General features: G+C 42.4%; 1 protein-coding gene and 1 long non-coding RNA gene across 3 annotated transcripts in view; one reads left to right on the plus strand and one right to left on the minus strand.

Annotated features, from left to right (window-relative positions):
- LOC117352215 overlaps window positions 1-20,913 on the minus strand; it is a 67,384-nt gene that overhangs the window by 21,879 nt on the left and 24,592 nt on the right. The gene's annotated exons all lie outside the window — the stretch shown is intronic.
- Window positions 766-20,913, plus strand: part of LOC117352213 (catalase-like) — a 36,694-nt gene continuing 16,546 nt past the window's right edge. Inside the window, exons 1-5 of the mRNA XM_033928502.1 lie at window positions 766-874; window positions 8,645-8,816; window positions 10,574-10,684; window positions 15,260-15,390; window positions 18,785-18,889. Of these exons, the coding sequence (XP_033784393.1) occupies window positions 812-874; window positions 8,645-8,816; window positions 10,574-10,684; window positions 15,260-15,390; window positions 18,785-18,889 (582 nt within the window). The 5' untranslated portion in view covers window positions 766-811. The remainder of the gene's footprint in view (window positions 875-8,644; window positions 8,817-10,573; window positions 10,685-15,259; window positions 15,391-18,784; window positions 18,890-20,913) is intronic.

Here is a 20,913-nt window from a genome sequence, read left to right on the forward strand (position 1 = left end):
CTTACTTGACCAGTATAAAAGCAGAATTTAAAATGAGGGAAATCAGCATGTGAGTCAAAGGCGTTCGGCACAGTGGGTACAGGAATGTAAGTAGCGGATACTGGGAGTAAGCCGAGGTTTAGATTTGGTACACCTGACAGAGTGGGGAACAGGAGGAGCAGAGGAGAGAATAGAGTTGTACAATGAGATAGCCTCGTGGACAGACTTGGATAACATAGCGGAGGTGAGGAGAGGTGAAATAGTGGTTGAGAATGTGGACGGATCGAGGGCTTAAAGATTTCAAAACTTCTTGGTGATGACTGGGGGAAGGTGAGTAATTGTAAAGGTTATCAGATGATGCTCAGAGATTAGAGAGAAAGCGAGCAGTTGGAGAATAAGACAAGATCAAGGCAGTGGGCATACTGGTGGGTGGCGCTGAAACCCGTGCTACACAATAGTAAAGGAGGGGGCAATTGTGATATCCTTCCTTAAATTTTGCTTTTTGGCACAATACCTTCTGCCTATTTCTTATTTCCAAGACAATTTGTCCAACGTTTCATGAAATAAAGTATCACCAAGTTTGAGTTAAGGAAAACAGATCTAGTATATCAAGAGTGAATACCAATTTATCTGCTTCTGACACTTTCACATTTGGCAGGCTCTGAAATCAAACAACACACGAATGGGAGTTACCCTTATTGCATGAAATGATGCTGTGACTCAGGATTCTTTCATCCAATTCGAGAAAAGGGCGGTACTCAGGTGTACTATACCTGTCTATATATACCGGTGAGTATCATCAGACATATTTTAGCTGAGCAAGGGATACAATATGGCCAACATCAAAGGCAGACCTTTTGAAGAGAAAGGTGTGGAGTCAAGCAAACCCTGCCAGGTATTGTTTTATGTTCTTGATTATCTCCTAGTTGATGTGGACTTGGATTTGCTTATTGATAAATATGTATATGTAAGCAATGCTTAATTTAAAAGAATAAAAGAAGATTGACCTGATTTCATCATCATATTACTGTACTTCATTGTTAAGCTGATCTTAGCAAATGTGTTCTCTATGCAATTTCCTAAATTGATTTTATTTCCCTACATTGTTTTTGTTCCTAGATTAAATAATCTAGTAAAAAAAAGTTATTATATGATTGTAAAATTATTTTCTTAATAAAAATGGACTTGACATGCTAAATTCCTTGCAATTTGCTGGAAGAAGGAGGCTGGAAATGACTATCAAATACAAGATACTTTTACAGTGAGAGAGAGAGGAGCTGAGAATGAAACTGGGAGACAGGTGGAATATCACAAATATATCTGTGGAGATCCCTGTATTAACTGTCTTAGAGCAGAGATCAATTAGTATACTTAGGGGGGCAGTTTGAAAAGTTCAGTAAAAAAACAAGTTAAACAAATATTTTTTTTAAAAAATTTTACACAACTTATTTTTCCGATGGGATGGAAAAACTGGACACAAACCCCCTCTTCTATGAAACTGCGCTAGCAGTTTTTAGCGCGGTGAGCTGCGCTGAATGGCCCGCACTGCTCCCGATGCTCATAGAGTTCCTTCGAGTGTCAGGAGCAGCGAGGGCCATTCAGCGCAGCTCTCTGCTCTACAAACTGCTAGCGCAGTAGAATAGTTTTTTTAAAATCAAACTTTTCAAACCACCCTCATAGGTTTGGTTATCCTGATGATTTTTAACTAAAGAATTGTTATGTTAGGGTTTGAGTTTTTATGAGGTGGTAGAACTGGAATGGATTGGGAATGAGTGTTTGTTTGTGAAATGTAGTGGTCTTTTTACTAAAGCTTAGTGCTTAGGTATAAAATGGGCTTCTTAGCATTTAGCCTGTGCTAATTCTGATAATGCACACTAAGCTTTAGTAAAAGGGCCACTTAAGTTGGTTTTGTTTAGTCTCCCTTTTTACAAAGCTGTGGTAACGATTCTCCCGCGGCAAATGCACTGAAGCCCATAAAAATTGAATGGGGGAGTCGCTTTGAAAAAGGAGCCCTTATTCTCAGGGCAGGATTAATTCATCGAGGGCCCCTAGGCACACAAGTACACTGGGCCCCCTGCCCCTCCCCACCCCACCATGCGGCCAGGCGGAAACAGAAAGTTGCGTCAGAGGGAAGCTGTGGGCAAGCAGCACCGCTTGCACAATTACAGTTCCCATTGCCTTTTTTACCCGCGTTGCTTGCTTGTCTTACTTTGCGTCAAAGGGGGGGGGGGGGGGCTGCGTTGCTGATCGATGCTGGAGGAGCCCTTCGCCGTTTGGAAAAAACAATGTTGATGCCCTCCTTTATCGGGGCCCCCTGACCATTTCAGGCCCTAGGCACGTGCCTACTTGGCCTATTGGTTAATCCTGCCCTGCTTATTCTGTTATCATTTGTTTCAATATATTGTATTGTATATTGCTTGGGTGTATTGATTTTTATCCACACTATTTACAGTGGCTAAAAATCATGATTGGAAAATGTGTAATCCACCTTAAGCTCCTGAAGGTTTAGATTTAGAAGATAAGAAGAGGGCAATTTTATATAATGGCACATATTTTTAGGTGTGAAGAGATGCCTATTAGTCTATTCTATAATAATAATAATAATAACTTTATTCTTCTATACCGCCATAGTCGAGAGACTTCTAGGCGGTTCACATTCGAAGAAGGCTGGACAATCAGCGAATTACAGGAAGAGGAAGCTAGGAAGTACCGTATTTTTCGTTCCATTAGACGCAGTTTTACACCCCCCAAAAAGTGGGTGGAAATAAGGGTGCATCTTATGGAGCGAATATCCCCCCCCCCCTGCTCCCGTTACCTTATTTTAATGCTGCCGCCCTCCCTTGCTGGACAAGGAAAGTGTGGAAGGGTTAACTAAATAGTGCATTCATATTAGTGTATGCGAACTGGCTAACACTGAGAAGAGGCGTGGCCTAGTGGCTAGAGCTGCTGCCTCAGCACCCTGAGGTTGTGAGTTCAATCCCAGCCTGTTCTCTGTGACTCTGGGCACGTCACTTAACCCTCCAATGCCTCAGGTATCACAATTAGATTGTAAGCCCCGGGACAGACATAACCTGATTACTATTCGATGTTTTGTAAACTACTTTGGGTGAATCTCTTCGTGACGACGCCAAACTGTGTAATATAGTGGGTGGAAGCAATCCCACGGATGGTATGACGCAGGATCTGATCAAGTTGGAAAAATGGTCCACGACATGGCAGCTGGGCTTCAACGCTAAGAAGTGTAAGGTCATGCATCTCGGCAGCGGAAATCCATGCAGAACATACACCTTGAATGGAGAAACACTAGCTAGGACTTCAGAGGAACGGGACTTGGGAGTGATCATCAGTGCAGACATGAAGGCTGCCAAACAAGTGGAGAAGGCCTCATCCAAGGCGAGGCAAATGATGGGATGTATCAATAGAAGCTTCGTCAGCCGCAAACCTGAAGTCATAATGCCACTGTATAGAACCATGGTGAGACCTCATCTGGAGTACTGTGTGCAATTCTGGAGGCCACATTACCGTAAAGATGTGCTTCGAGCTGAGTCGGTCCAGCGAATGGCCACTAGGAAGGTCTCTGGACTCAAGGGTCTCTCATACGAGGAAAGACTGGGCAAATTGCAGCTGTACTCTCTAGAGGAGCGCAGGGAAAGGGGTGACATGATTGAGACTTTTAAGTACGTCACAGGTCGTGTCGAGGTGGAAAACGATATATTCCTTCCCAAGGGACCCTCGGTCACAAGGGGGCACCCGCTCAAACTCAGGGGAGGGAAATTTAGAGGTGACATCAGGAAGTATTTCTTCACAGAAAGAGTGGTAGATCACTGGAACAAACTTCCGACGCAGGTAATCAAGGCCACAAGCGTGCTCGACTTTAAGAATAAATGGGACATCCACGTGGGATCCCTACGTGGGTCGAGCAGCACTCAGACTTAATGGGGTGGGTCAGTAGAGTGGGCAGACTTGATGGGCTGTAGCCCTTTTCTGCCGTCACCTTTCTATGTTTCTATGAAAAGGCAGTTAATAAATTCCAATCAATCAATATGGGAACATTTCATGCCTCCCAAATAGGAGGTTGTAAGTGTTCCTGTGATAATGGAGAAATTAGCATGGGACCTGCAAAAAATTAAACATGGTGCCCAAAGATAAGTGCTGAAATGATGTGTGGTAAGCTGGGTGGTCTGCACAGAATGGCCTTTACAGAGCACCGGCTTAACACGCAGTTTTGGGCATGAGCATTTACACCTGCCAAAGGTTGGTGTAAACGTCATGCCCAATTGATGGTAGACCCACAATTGTAGGTATTGTGTACCATTGTGCCTAATTTTTGGGAACACCCCCAACTGAAAACTTGGTGTAAATTCTTGTGCTAAAATTAGGCAAGGATCTCAGTATAAGCACAGAAATGTCAGGAATGTCCCTGGCCACACCCCCTTTTCTGATTCACTTATAAAATATATGGGCTAGATTCACTAAGCAAACCGATCGTGTACCGATCAGTCTGCGACCCCTTTGTGACCCGATTCACTATCCTCCGATCCGCACATGCAAATGAGAGGGAACGGCATTGAAATGATGGCAGGCAGCAATTTACAAACCAAAACCCTGCAACACCGACTAGACTGGCCGATTACAAACAAGCGACTTTTGGGGACCAGTCATTCACAGCTTTCCGACTGCCATCTCATGCTCTGCCTGCTGTCTTTCTAGCTTTCTGCCCCGACTCTCTACCGCGATTTTCTCCTGCCACCCTGCTCTGCGCCGAATCTGCTCTCCTGCTCCTGACTCTCTGCCCCCGAATCTGCTCTCCTGTCTAGTGAATCTGTTCTCCTGCCTGCCCTGAATGTCCTGCCACCCCGACTCTCCTGCCCTTCGCCGCACTATGAGCCTGTGGTTTTAACCCAAGGGTTTAAAGCGGGTTAAAACCACAGGCTCGCAAAGAGTAAAAATAAAAGTTAAAAAAAAGGGTGCTGCTCTTAAGCATTCGCAGACTATCTACAGCCTCAATTGGTGCTAATTAATTGTCACTTCTGATTAGGCCATTGTAAAGGCAGATTGAATGAGCTGCCCTCTCTCCATAAAGAAAGGATTGGAATTTTAAGTAGAGGAAATTACTTGGCTGATAGTTTTCTAATACACAATCATAAGAGATTTACTATTACTGTATACATATTAGAATGAGGTACCATAGAGTCTGCAGCAATTTGGAAGCCCTATTTTGAACTGTGTCTACTTTGTGTATATCCTTTAGATGCGACGATCTTCCAAAACTGAGCTCTAGACCAGGGGTTTTCAACCCAGTTCTCAGGGGCTGCCTGGCCAGTCAGATTTTCAGGATATCCACAATGAATATACAGGAAAGGCAGAGCATGCAAACAGGGCAGGATTAATTTGTCGAGGGCCCCTAGGCACACAAGTACACTGTGCCCCCTGCCCCACCCCATCCCACCATGCGCCCAGGCGGAAACAGGAAGCTGCATCAGAGGGAAGCTTTGGGCAAGCAGCACCGCTTGCACAATTACAGTTCACGTTGCCTTTCTTACCCGCGTTGCTTGCTTGTCTTACTTTCCGTCAATGGGGGGGGCGCGTTGCCTATCGGGGGGGGGGCGTGTTGCCGATTGATGATGGAGGGGCCCATCGCCGTTTGGAAAAAACAATGTTGATGCCCTCCTTCATCGGGCCCCCCTGACCATTTCGGGCCCTAGGCACGTGCCTACTTGGCCTATTGGTTAATCCTGCCCTGCATGCAAATCTCTCTCAAAAAAGCATGGGATAAATCTAGAGGATCAGCTAATTAGAAAACAAATGGTATAGAATAGATTAAAGAACTAAGTCCGGTATTGGACAGAGTTGGACGGTTTGTGTCCCATATGTGATGATTCGGTGTAGGATGGGCTGGGGAGGGCATCAAAGGGAACTCCACTCACTTGGAACATGAGGATGTTACTGGCCAGACTTTACAGTAGATATCCTGCAAACAACGGGATGGTTGGATAGGCTGGAGCGAGTTTAGATGGCAACTTCAACAGTTGGAACCTACGACAATACCAGGTAGACTTTAGTCTATGGCCCAGAAATATCAAAGAAGAGACGAGTTAATTTAATCATTCATTTTTAATGAGAATAATTAATGGGCAGGTTTTATTTGCTATGATACTTTGTCTACTGACGTTATCCTGAAAACCCATCCAGGCAGGTGGCCTCTGAGGACTGAGTTGAAAACCAACTCTTTAGACATAGATGCCAACAATCCAAAATGATTAGGGATACCAAACCCAACACAAATTGCCCCTTTATGGAGACAATGAAGGAGCTAGCTTAAGATTGGGAGTCACAGAGCTGGCTGCTCCATTTGCTCAGTGATTTATATAGAGGTATACTCACTTTATATCTCATGCTAGTTACACCCTTTTCTGTGAATACTGGCATTCTACTGGTTCCCCCACTGCCTTTTCATATGGTTTGGCAATCTTAAGGCAATATATCAAATAAATGAGTGAACAAAACGCCCAACTGGCATATCCAGTCTGAGCAGTTATTCTGAGCCATACTGATATGGATATATACCAGCTGCCAGCCATATTGATTCTTATCCATATCAGTTGGTGTTATCTTCCTTGTTGGTTTGCTACTATTATAAGTAAATGAGTGTACTAGTTCCTATACTTAATTTAACACTAAACCCCACTTCCTATGTTCTGTTACAAGCTCTAATGTAAACAGCTATCAAAACTAGTGATGCTGACTGTTGCCTGAACATGTAGCTTCATAGAACTCCAAGGCTTTGTTGGGTCACAACTAAACCTGCTAGTACTCAACCAATTGGTTTCTGGGGCAGCAATATTGCTAGCCAGTGGTCCACAGCAGTGGCATAGCCATGAGTGGGTCTGGGTGGGCATAGACTTATCTAGTTTGAGCTAGGCCCATCCAGCAGAGGCACAGCTGGTTTGTGGTTGACGGAGGTCCCCAAGTCCTGCCAGCTGAAAATGCCAAGCAATCTGCTATTAATTTCCTGTCCAAAATTCAGTGGTTAGAATTCTTTTCCATTTGGAAAGGACAGAGCATGTCACAGAATACTATTACTGTATTATGTGAAGCTATACTGATTGAAGTTAGAAGATCGCATATACGTATTTCAGGCTGTTTGTGATGGTATACTTGTGTTTGAATGGTTTGTGAAGTAAATGCTGCTTAGTTTGCCTCATTGGAATGACTACGAGATGGTATTGTATTTTCCAAAACAGACAATATTTTTATTGTTAGTATAAAGACTTACAAAATTACAGCAGCAAAGACATAGCAGAAATAAATATATTGTCAATTCAGAATATGCAATGGAGAGTAGAACTTACACCCAGGTTAGGGTGGAATGTGGGCGAGATGGGGGAAGGCCGACCTAGACTTAGTCGTCTTGTAAGGATAATTAAAGATTTTAGGAGACTTCCTGGATGGAATTTATATGTTGTGATTTAGATGATGTATAAACAGGTATAAGTGCCCAAAATCTATCCAACGTGACCAGATAACCACTGCAGAGACAAAGTAAAGACCCACACACACTCCCCAAGTGTTCACTGACCTCCTCACGCCTCCACAAAGATCAGCACCTAGTATAGGAAAGCCTAGTAGAGCTGCACACAGGTCTCTTAAATAGCCTGGGGGATGGGCTAGTAAACCATAGAGAGGAGGACCCAGGCCCATAAGCTACTCTAACCACTACATTTATGGTGGAACATGTGCACCCACCAAAACCCCCAAACCCCTACTCTACTGCCATATAGGTACTACCTGCAACCATAAGGGCTATTGGGGTAGTAGACAGATGGGTATAGTGGTTCTGGGGGGGCTCATCAAAACCTATAAGGGAGTTCTGGTGAGATGTTTATGTGGCACCCTCTATGTGAAATTCACAGCAGTGCCCTTTAAGGTGCTCCACTGCTCTGTTGCCACGTCTAGGTGACCAGTCCATTACAAAATTGGCCCCTCCAATGTCCAAATGGGTATTTGAGACTTGGACGACATTTTGGTTGAGAATGTGGTATAAAGATAGACGTCCTGGTGGTCTTGATGAACAATAGCCTGGATGTCTAGATAGACAATTTTTGAAAATGGGCATTTTCCCACTGCTGACTTTGGGCATCTAGCACTATATGTCCCAACTGGATTTAGACGTTTCTTTTGATTATGCCCCTCCATGGCTGAATACTTGGGGTAGAAGATAGATACTAACCTTTATTTCTATGGATGAAGAGGTGCATATAAAAGAAAACTAATTTATAATAGTAATACCAAATACAAAACAAAATAACAGAACAAAATAGAAAAAACCAGAACAAATACAAATTTATACTTAAAACCATATGCAAAACATTCACATTTCTAAGCTTCTTTTTTTCGCTTTTTGAGTTGATGCAGAGAATTTCAGTTTGGGTCCTTCCTTTATAGCAATTCTATTTATTTTTAAGGCATTTTTGGAAGACTTCTTTATTGGTATTTTGCAAGTTTAAATTAACCAACAGGTGGAAGTGAATGGAAGCATGAAGACTCAAGCTGCCCACGCCACTTCACATAAATACAGTTATTGATGAAATCACACCATGAACACAATGATTATTGTTAATCATATTGCCTAACGGATTTGTAATAATTATGGTTTTGTGTTTAGAATCCGGATGTTCTGACATCTGCATCAGGGATCCCAACAGGAGACAAGCGTAATATTATAACAGTGGGGAAATGTGGGCCACTCCTGGTAGAAGATGTGGTGTTCACAGAAGAGATGGCTCACTTTAACAGGGAAAGGATCCCGGAAAGAGTTGTGCATGCCAAGGGTGCAGGTGAGCTGGGAAAAAATGTCTTTATTAATGTAACCCCAGGGCCCACCTCATCCACCTTGTAACTGATTAGACCCTGTAAGAGGTAAGCTTAGTATACTTTCAGGTTTCTGGGTTCGTCCTAAACTAAGAGCTCTTTTTACGATGAACATAGAGATTCAAATTGAGATGGTCAAGTTGGACCATGCTCAGTGCTGTGGTATTTCAGGAATGCAAAATCTTTTCTAAAGTACATGTAGGGAGGCATCTGTTAATTGCTAGCATGTGGAGCTGGAGAAGCCAATTTACAACTGTACACATTGAAAAAGTGAATGGCGTGGACCTGGCCACTTCCATATGCTCCATTTTACAAACCTACATGTGTAAGCACTGCCAATACAGTACTGAGACCACAATTTTAAAATTGGCTTCATTCTGGAGGTAGAATTAAAATATATGGGATTGAGAAGAACAACAGCCCCTTAAACCCTTATGAAAGACCTTGGCTAAAACAAGCATGTTTTAGAAATTTATGCATGCCTTTTAGATGATGTCAAATCCAATGTGGATCCCCCCCCTCCCCATAAAGTGAGGAATACAAGTGTAGATCTGAGCGAACCATGCCCCCTCCCTTGCAATCTCAGCATGGTGTGGATCTCCATCTGTAAACAGTGGCTTTATGAAATTGCTATTTACACCGCTATTTACATGCAAATATGTTTCTAATTTGCAAAGTGCTCACCACTTTTGTGGCACTTTTAAGGTTACTGTGCACTAAGTCATACATTAAGGGCATTTTGTTTAGGAGCAGAACTCGGTAGAACTCCATACGGTGGTGGAGAATGGCCACGCACAAACTGACTAATGTTTATTGTGGGACCCATCAAAAGCATGCTGGACTTCGACAATTCCGCGGCAACATTTGCGCACAGGATATATTGTCGGCACGCCAAAGTCAGACGCGCTTTTGACGGTGTACCTGTTTATTGTTTCTTAAAACTTTTTATACCACCTATCCTGCTAGTGTATATCTAGGTGGTATACAAATTAAAACACACAGAAATAAGAAACTCCATGTATTGGATAGTAAAGGAGATAACACCCGTGCTAGACCAATCATAACCTAGGAAATAGGAATGTCTCTGTACTAACTGCAACTCGATTACTCTTATGCTAGTGCAAATTTTAATGTAAGGCCTGCAATGGATTTGCAGCTACCATTTATAGATTTTCTGCAAAATCTAATGTACTTTAATTAAAGACCCCAAAGTTACTAACTAGGATTAACAATAAAATAAAACATTTTAACAGTAGTCCACTTTCATAACGTCCCATTATGACTATGTACAGAGACTGAATATTATCACCATACATATATCTGGCAACAGAAACTACCTTCTACACATATTCAGTACAGCTGCTTATCACTATATTGGCACAAAATTTGTACGTTCTTTAAATATTAAGATGGCACTTTTAAAAGCAGACTGACCGTTGCCACTGAAAATAGACCCATTTATTTTTACAGATAGGACATGATTGTTTTTATTTACCAAAGTGGATGAGAATCTTTCAGCCATAAATTGTTCTAGGTTTCATACTGCAGTGATCAGACACTATTGAGCTCAGAATAGACTCTTAAGGCCTCTTTTTATGACGCTGATTTGGCTTTGTTATCACCAGCCCAGGCGGTATTAGCTCCGATGCTCATAGGAAGTTTATGAGCATCAGAGCTTTTGTGTAAATTTGCTATATTAATTTTTTATATTGTTTTCTTGCAGGAGCATTTGGCTATTTTGAGGTGACACACGACATCACAAAATATTGCAAGGCTAAAGTGTTTGAGCATATTGGAAAAAGGACTCCGATCGCAGTTCGATTCTCCACTGCATGTAAGCTTGACCGACATCATAGGGCTCCTTTTACAAAGGTGCGTTAGGGCTTTAACGCGCGCTGAATTGCCCCCCGCGCTAGACCTTAATGCCAGCATTGAGCTGGCGTTAGTTCTAGAAGCGTAGCGTGGGTTTAGCGCATGCTAAAATCCTGTGCGTGCTAAAAAACGCTAGCGTACCTTAGTAAAAGAAGCCCTTATTATTTCCCACCTCTGTTATATTATCTTAGGATGTAAATGTGTTGGAAACATTGAGCATTACTGAAAGAAAAACTAGATCATATCAATTTTGCTGGTTCTAAACATTTATCCCCCCCTTTTTACAAAACCGTGAAAGCGGTTTTTAGCGCTGGCTGGTGTGCTGAATGCTCTGCACTGCTCCGTTCCTATAAGCGTCGAGAGTCGCACAGAGCATTTAGCCCACCGACCTGAGCTAAAAACCACTTCCGCAGTTTTGTAAAAGGGGGGGAGGAGGTTAACCATAAGGCTTTATTTCATTCTCAGTTAATGCATGGAAGTTTACTGGTACTTTTTCATAAAAAAAAAAACCTGCTTATATTTTTATTTTGCTTCCTTCTCTGTCTGCCCATTTGCATATTGGTTTCTTTTTATCAAGCCATATTAGGGTCTTTTATCGCTGGCTGCTGCAGTGCAAGCTCCCACGTTCATAAGAATTTTAGGAGCATCAAAGCTTTTACCACAAAGGCCATTATTTGTTGAATTGTTTAACCTAGAGCAAACAGAACAGGCAAATGTATCTAGAAGAAAGAAGCTGGGATAACATTTTCCCAGAAAATGTATGGATTTTGCCAAAAATTGGGGTGGGTTGGGTGGGAGAATCACTTGTTCCTTTCCATACATTACCCCCAAATCATTCAACCTGCAGCAGCCCAATTTAGATGGATTCATAAAATATCTAGAGCAGGGGGGTCAAAGTCCCTCCTCCAGGGCCGCAATCCAGTCGGGTTTTCAGGATTTCCCCAATGAATCTGCATGAGATCTATTAGCATACAATGAAAGCGGTGCGTGCAAATAGATCTCATGCATATTCATTGGGGAAATCCTGAAAACCCGACTGGATTGTGGCCCTCGAGGAGGGACTTTGACACCCCTGCTCTAGAGGTACTGGGATTGGCAATAGACGGCAGTATGTTATTATTCTAACAGATGGTCCCAACACCTTATGGCCAGTGTGGCTACTGCAGATTGCATTGGCAGATGGATAGGAAGAATTCTCAGTGTTGTGAGGAGAAAAGTACTTACAGTAATAATAAATTGAGACAATTCTTACTATTATTTCAAACATCTGAAAACCAGTACCAACAAATTGAAAGTATAAACAGCACATAACACAGGAAAATAGTAATCTAGCGCCATATGTCCAAATCGGATTTAGGCGTATGTTTTGATTATGCTCCCCACCTTGGGTGAATCTCTTCATAAAGGTGATTAATGAATATCAGTCAATCAATCAATCAATAAGTCCCATAATGAAAAGCAGGAAAGAATAAATTTGTGAAAGAAAATAAGGAGAGGAAAAATTCCTATAAACTTCCTGGATTGAGCCAATTTCCCCCCAGACTATCCAGTGCAGGAAATACATAACATACATAACATAGTAGATGACAGCAGATAAAGACCCAAATGGTTTATCCAGTCTGCCCAACCTGATTCAATTTAATTTTTTTTATTTTTTTCTTCTTAGCTTTACCCAGTACTGTGCTTGGGTTCCAACTGCCGAAATCTCTGTTAATACTTACTCCAGCCCATCTACACCCTCCCAGCCATTGAAGCCCTCCCCTGCCCATCCTCCACCAAACGGCCATACACAGACACAGACCGTACAAGTCTGCCCAGTAACTGGCCTAGTTCAATCTTTAATATTATTTTCTGATTCTAAATCTTCTGTGTTCATCCCACGCTTCTTTGAACTCAGTCACAGTTTTACTCTCCACCACCTCTCTCGGGAGCGCATTCCAGGCATCCACCACCCTCTCCGTAAAGTAGAATTTCCTAACATTGCCCCTGAATCTACCACCCCTCAACCTCAAATTATGTCCTCTGGTTTTACCATTTTCTTTTCTCTGGAAAAGATTTTGTTCTACGTTAATACCCTTTAAGTATTTGAACGTCTGAATCATATCTCCCCTGTCCCTCCTTTCCTCTAAGGTATACATATTCAGGGCTTCCAGTCTCTCCTCATACGTCTTCTGGCGCAAGCCTCCTATCATTTTCGTCACCCTCATAGCATTTAAGCTGGACTTACCACTTCCTCGTGAAGTGGTTGCAAGATTGGCTGCTCTATCAGCAGATGGGACAGCTAGCATATGATAAATACCTGTGCACCAGCTGTCACAGACAGCTCCATCTCTGCCCACCCCTGTGTTAGTGAGTTAATGCTGCTTCTTTGTTTTTAACTTTAATGCAAAGGGTTCCATTTTAACACAGTAGATAATGGCGCAAGCCTGTGTTACTGTTTAATATACTGAAAACCCTGTGTTAGCTGCTTAACACAGCTCAGAGCCTTGTAGTTTGCGTTTATGTGAAATGTAAGGGTCCCTTCAGTTCAATTTTTGATGATTTTTACCACCCTGCACACAAAACTTAAGGTTCTCTAGGTTATCTGTGGAATTCAGTAAGATACACAAGCAGTGGAATGTTCTCTCTTTACATACCACTCTGGCAATGTCCTAGAGATTGCTTCCTTAAGAGGCAAGAATTTTAAGGCCGGTTGAAAGTTCCGTGTTCTGTTGATGTGAACATGATCCAAGTCATTGAGTCTGAGCATTTTGAAAAAAGAATGCTTTTGTTTTTAAATACCACAATGAAAAATTCCTCCTAGCAGTAGGATTGCAACATTACCCCTTGGGATCAAGCAGCACCATTTTGTTGGAAGGAGCCAGTAGGCAAGAGCAAGAAGAGATTAGCTCTGCATTCTTGGGTTAATTGGGGACTCCAGGCACAGGTATGGAGGGGATTGGGACCAGTCTTCAATTTTTGATGAAGTAAAGGGTGGGAGCCTTTTAAAATTTATGCCTGTGTTATGGTTTATTTATTATTGATTAACCGCCTTTTCCAACAGATGGATCAAGGCAGTGTGCATAAAATATAACAAGAAAAGAGAGGAACTCCATAATAATTGACAGGGAAGAGCAAGCATTTACAACAAATAGTCATCCAAGAAAGAACATCACAAGCTAGCTTCCTTCAGGGTCAAAATCAGAAAAGGTGAAATAGTAAGGAAAGAGTCAAGTAACTGTGGAATCAAATGCTAGCCTAAATAAGTGGGGTTTTAACAGGGTCTTGAATTTTACAAATGTTGTTCCTGAGCAGATGCAAGGAGGAAGATCATTCCATAATTTAGGATAAAGAAGAATGTGGACTATCTTAATTTGTAGTGTGCACGATTTGGGGACTAGGCAGAACTAAATGATTAGCATCAAGTGAATGTAGGGAGCATGAAAGTATACATGGGATGATCATGGATGAAAGCTCAGATGGTTGATCCGTATGATATGTCTTATGAGCAGGATTTTGAAGAGGATGTGGTAACGTACTAGAAGTCAGTGATGTCTATTTAACAGAGGAGACAAATGGCATAATAGATGGCTGGAAGTTGAAGTGGTCAGGTCTACAAGGGCTTTGAGATCCAGTAGACCCTTTATTAACCATTTAGTCTGTGGAGAAAAGAGTATACAGTACAGGGATCTGATAGATTACAAAAGATCAGAGGCCACCTGGAGCCTTTCAAATGGTGCTGCAACTGCTTAAAGGAAAACTTAAAAAAGGTATGTGTATTATATATCTAGGAAATCCCCAGCCATGGTCATCTGTGAAAATGTCTGGTGAAAACTGAGGCTGAAGATGTAACAGGAGGTCCTTTGTTGATGGGCTCTAACTTATGAACATTTTACAGGTTACTCTTAAGGCCCTAGATTTGAAAACCTCACCTAACTCCCCCCCTTTTTTTTGTCTATCTAAATCTGTGTGCACAGCTATGTTTTATGGGGGAGAATGTAGCGCAGTGGTTAAAGCTACAGCCTCAGCACCCTGGGGTTGTGGGTTCAAACCCACGCTGCTCCTTGTGACCCTGGGCAAGTCACTTAATCCCCCCATTGCCCCAGGTACATCAGATAGATTGTGAACCCACCAGGACAGATAGGCAAAAGTGCTTGAGTACCTGAATAGATAAATATTGGGGGACAGAAATTTTAACCAGTTAGATTTGTAGACCACATGAAAAGTTTATACAGGCAGAATCAAATAGTCATTCATAAACAGCTTCTAATTATATATGCGAACACATAGCCACACCTAACAGGAAAATGATAGTTCTTTTAGAAACACAGTGAGCACCATTAGAAAGATGTTTAGATTATTCCTTTGTGGATCTAATGCTCTTCAACAGACAGTGAGATCTTGTCATTTGTGTTCAAAGTACTTGCATTTTTACTGGACCGCGTATACGAATGAGGCACAATTTAATGTGTGGATTATTCAGCTATCTCAAAGAAGCAGATCGTTGCAGCACATCTATATCTTTGGGTCTGATATTTGTATTTTTGATTCTTTACAGCTGGAGAATCTGGGTCAGCTGACACTGTTCGAGATCCTCGAGGGTTTGGAGTGAAATTCTACACAGAAGAGGGAAACTGGGACCTTGCTGGAAATAATGCCCCTGTCTTCTTTATTAGAGACCCTATTCAGGTCTGTGTATTTTTTGAAACTTAAAACATTATTAAGGCAATGTTCAAGAAGTTGTTTACCCAGTTAAACACCAAAGTAAATCAACTACCTTGAACCAAGCTAAAAGTTGAATAGGTGTGTTTAGGTTGACTTCTGATGGAGCCATATTGAAGCCCTTCTTAGTTCTCATATTTTAAGGTGCCATGAATATCTGTTAAAACAAAATTCGCTGAATAATAAGCAGGAAATGACATTTCCTACATTTTGCTTCCTATTTACTTGACCTCCATGCATGCAAAGTTACATTGCCCTCCCTGCTTCTGGGGCAATCCAAAAGGTCATGGTGAATGGTCCATCACAGGTTTTTCCTGAAAGGAATGGAAACAGAGGGTGTCCTCCTAGTTAATTCTTTTTTTTATCAGCTGCTTTGTAGACTGTGGTGGTATGGATGATAATCTACTATGAGCTAAGCAGCTATTTCAATGTAAAAGTTTAAAAGAAAAGTTAGAAGAGTTACAAAAAGTAAAAAAGAATGAATAAAAATAAAATGGATAAGTTTCAATAAATATTGGACTGATGGAGACCTGAGTAGCCGGGACTATGAAATGCCTGGTTACATTCTGAAGGTCCATACAAAATTCTCCTACAAAAGTAGCTGCTATCTAGATAGTGGTAGACTTAGAGCCTTATGAATTAAGAAGGTTTCAGCACTAGATATTACTACTATTTTGTATTGGGAGTTGTAGACTGAGAGGGCATACTTGTTCAAGACAGCTGACAAGGGGAAAAGCAATATGGCCTTACTCAAGCCTAGGACAGAGTTAGTTGTCTATGCTCTGGTAGTCCTCAATTCTAGCCTGGGGTAAGACATTTTGGGAGACATCAGTTTGTGTAACACCATTGCCTGGAGAGAATATGTGGAAAGCCCTTTGAGCCCTCAGCTATTGGGGTAAATAAACTAATTTTAGGCTAGGATGTAGTTTATCTTGTAAATACAGGTCACTTAGTTGGCACCATCTACCGCCATCATCTGGGAGGATTGTTCGGAGACCGCAGTCCTACAGCTCAGCAATGCTGTTGCACCAATCCACATGGTCTACACCAGTGGTCAACAAACTCATTAGTCAGAAGAGCCAAAGATCAGCAGTACAATGATTAAGATTTCTTTTGAGAGCCAAATTTCTTTTCAAGAGCCATGGACCGCCGGGTTTCCTGAACACTAAGTAGAAATACAATAGATGTATGGGACTAGGAGGGACAGTCGGGTGCTATAGAAAAGTGGTGAAATCTGCACAGTCAAGCCTGCAAGGATTACTAGATGTTTTTCAACAGCTCCCTTCCCTCCCTCCCCTTTACCTTCGTGGTGATTTTCTTTTTGTCTTCCAGCTGCCCGAGCCGGCTTTCATCAAGTCGCATGTGGCTGCCGGAACTTCTCCTCTGATACAACTTCCTGTTTCGGTTGCGTCAGAGAAGTTTCGGCAGCCACACACGACTTGATGAAAGTTGGCTCGGGCAGCTGGAAGACAAAAAAAAAAAAAGAAAATTGCCATGGTAAGGTAAGGGGGAGGGGAGGGAGGGAGATGCCCGATCGATGCCGCACGCACGTTCCCTCCTTTAACTGCCATTCTCTAGACAAAGTTGGACAAGTTCCTGATGAACTGGAACGTATGCAGATGAGGCTGGATTCATTTAGAGCACTGATCTTTGACCTGGGGGCCGCCACTTGAGCGGACTGCTGGGCACGATGGACCACTGGTCTGACCCAGCAGCGGCAATTCTTATGTTCTTAACCTTTTGACACCTATGGACCGGCGGAAATAAAATAATTTTGTGGACCGGCCTCGATCTGCATACCGGCAGTTAAAGAACACTGGGCTAAGTCATGCCCAACACCACCCAATCTCCATCCCAGACATCACCCCATAATAGTACTAATTGTAACACCATTTTTTCCATTCATTTTTCATATATACACACATAATATAATTGTATTAACAACACTTAATGGTTAACCACAAAATTAAAATACACAAAGTACACTGTATGCTTTTAACATTCATTTCTACTAGAAAACAGATAATCCCATGCAAATGCAGGACCAAAAACTAAAAGTACTAATATTTACAAATAAACCCTAAGATGCAAGACTCTGCAAGCAGAACAACCCCACAGGAAAAGAAACAAATGCATTTCTTCCTGAACAGCCAAATCAATCACTAAATAAAAAAATAAAAGCATTCCCTCTACCGTTGTTGTCTCTCTCCCTCCATGCTATGTCTTGCCTTCTGGCCTGCCCCCCGGTGTTATCTTCGGGCCGGACCACAGTGCGATCAACGCGGAGTCTTTGGGCCGGCTCCCTCAGTGCTGCATTGCTCCTCGCATGCATCCCACGCCTCATCTGGAAGCCTTCCATCTGACGTTGCGACGTCAGAGAGAAGGCTTCCGGTTCAGGTGCAAGACGCGCATAGGAGCCTTTTCCTACAGCTTTGTGCACTGCAGAATTCAGGGACCGGCCCAAGATACTTCGTTGATCGCACCGTGGATCGGCGGCTGAAGAACACTGTCTTCTGCCCGATGGATGTGCCGGCCCTGTGGACCGGCAGAAAATTTCTGTGGACCGGCATCAGTCCACAGACTGACGGTTGAAGAACACTGCTCTAGCAGAGCCGCACTCAAGTGGCAAAAGAGCCACATGTGGCTCGCAAGCCATGGTTTGCCAACCACTGGTCTACACCATCTGCTGGAGAAAGAGAAATACTAAAAAATGGAAGGCAGCATCAGCCCTCTGGCAGAGGGACATAACTCACTGGTCTGGCATGGACAATAAGGAAAACAGACGCTCTTGGAAAGGAACTGCTCATTACGCTTAAGTACCTGAATAAATTCATGTAAACCATTCTGAGCTCACTTGGGAGAATGGTATAGAAAATTGAATGAATAAATAAATTATTAGGGATGTGCATTTGTTTGAAAAATGTCATTTCCTGTTATTAACCTGAAACAACAAGAAAAATCCTGAAATGTTTATATGTATTGTCAGTAATGCACCCCATTGTGCAAAAATAGGACCTTATTTGAACAATGGAATGTACAATTTGAGCAATATTTTGCACTATTGCCAATAATGCCCCAAATCAAAAAAGTATTTTTTTTTTTTTTTAAACCTTGAACCAAAACAAAACAAAAAATCCAGAAACACCAGAAACTAAACAACAAAAAAGCAAACATTTTTTTACCTCTATGCACTTACTCATTAAACCTTTTCAAATAATGGTTATCAAGGAAGTGCATTTAGTTCAAACCCAGCTGAATTATAGCTAGGATTTGGAATTTCTTCATAGGAAACAAACACTTTAGGCATTTATTGATAATAAAATGCCTTTCAAATGTTCTCAATCACCCTATTTCATTTCAGTTCCCGTCATTGACCCATGCCCAGAAGAGGCACCCTCAGACTCATCGAAAGGATCCCAACGCGCTATGGGACTTCTTCAGTCTGTGTCCTGAGACAATGTTTGAGGTGACTGTGGCTTCCTATCCTTTCCCTTTTCTTTGCATGAGTTTTTGGTTCCTGTAACTGATATTAGTTTTCTGAATAAATATTCAAGTGCCAGGAGGTGTTACAGAATCAAAATTTAATCGTCTTCACTTCTTCCCGGGGTTAACGTATGTAATGGGCAATTCAGCACAGCTACTTACCGTAACAGGTGTTATCTGGAGACAGCAGGCAGATGTTCTCATATGTGGGTGACGTCATCCATGGAGCCCCGGTACGGCCAGAGAAAAAGTGCACTAGCATTCTAAGAATTCAAAGCTTTAATACTGCCTGCACCGCGCATGTGCGAGTGCCTTCCCGCCCAATGCCAGCTCGTGAGGTCATCAGTTCCATGCCCAAGCAAAGAACCAACTAGGGGAGGTAGGTGAGATGTGAGAATATCTGCCTACTATCTCTGGTTAACACCTATTACGGTAAGTAACTGTGCTTTATCCTAGGACAAGCAGGCAGCATATTCTCACATGTGGGACTCCCTAGCTCCAATAAAAAGGATGGAGAGAGAGAGAGTTGGGTTCCAAGAACTCAAAAAACTTGAGTTGCCTTGCAAAAACCTAGACCTAATGTCTGATGCGAGAGAACGGAGGCAAAGGAAAAAATGGAAAAAATGTATACTGGAACTCCATGCTCTACTAGAAGTAAGCAGAGGATTCTGAGGAAACCTATATGCATGGAGGTTGAAAATAATAAACAACCTCCTAGAGGCAGGTGAATCTAAATATATGTGATGGAGACGCCAAAAAGATTCAAGAACCAAATAAGAGGACTACTAGCTAGTGCAGCTGACCCAAATAACAGTTGAAACTAGTCCTAACCCTGATTAGATACAAATGAAAAGGGAAAGGAATTTCATAATCAAACAAAAGCATGATTTTCTTGAAAAGAATAGTCTTAGAGGATAACAAGGAGGAATTATCCTAGAAAAGCCGATGCTATGGAGCACTAGACTTTGCATGATTATGACCAGACACCAGGAAAAAGACCTCCTTACAGGCTCTACATCCATGGTGGATTCCTGTCACAGTATCCTGATGAAAAATCATCGATGCCAATGCAGAATATTGATGCGAAGAAGGGTGTCGATGATTTGAAGATGAACGAAGTCCTAGGAGGAATATTACCAACAACGGGAACAAGACGTCGATGCCTTTTAGACCCAGACTGATTCTCCAAGAGAAGCAGCGATGCCATCTGTGGAAAAACATCAATTTCCCTTCCCTTCTTGTGCGAGTGTGTAGGAAAATAAAGTTCAGACTGTTGGAAATTAAGAAACTTGAGCTGGAATGCTGTGCTATGGCTAAGGGCGAGATCAAATTTAAGCTGTGTATTTGATAAAAAGCTTTTGGTGCCCCAATGAAAACCTTTGACACCTCGATACAGAGCACTGATGTGAAGAAGACTTCGCTACTACTCATGGGCAGTGAAACGCTGTCCTGTTTGGGGAGGCCCAGCAGCTCTGCCCTGGCCCCAGCATCTCAACTATCCACCTCCTCCCGGTGCTATAGTTTTAAATCTTCGGGAAGCCGCTGCGCAGCGTCAAGGAGCAGACCTGCCCCTGGAAATAGAATGAAGGGTTCCGAGGCCTGCTCCTTGATGCTGTGCAGCGGCTGCCCAAAGATTTAAGGTAGTATGTAGGGGACATGGGAGAGCGGGCATCAAATTTTGAAGAGGCCATGGCCCTTTGGCCTCCCCTGTTCCGACGCCTATGTCACCACTACTACTTATCATTTCTATAGTCTGCCAGACGTACACAGCATTGTATATTAACCATGTAAGAGATACTCCCTGCTCAATAGAGCTTATAATCTAATGAAAACAAACAAGGGCTTTCCTAGTTGTGAGCCTGTTGCTCTAACCACTAGGCCACTCCTAAACACTATTTTACAAATATCTACTGAACATCTATACTGCATATTTTAAAGGGGAGACTACACAAGGGCAGGGCTGTAAGTTTTACATGTCCCCGCTGCTCTTTAGGTGCTTGTACGTAA

The sequence above is a fragment of the Geotrypetes seraphini genome, chromosome 19, assembly GCF_902459505.1.
Source record: "Geotrypetes seraphini chromosome 19, aGeoSer1.1, whole genome shotgun sequence".
In the NCBI taxonomy this organism is placed as follows: Eukaryota; Metazoa; Chordata; class Amphibia; order Gymnophiona; family Dermophiidae; genus Geotrypetes; species Geotrypetes seraphini.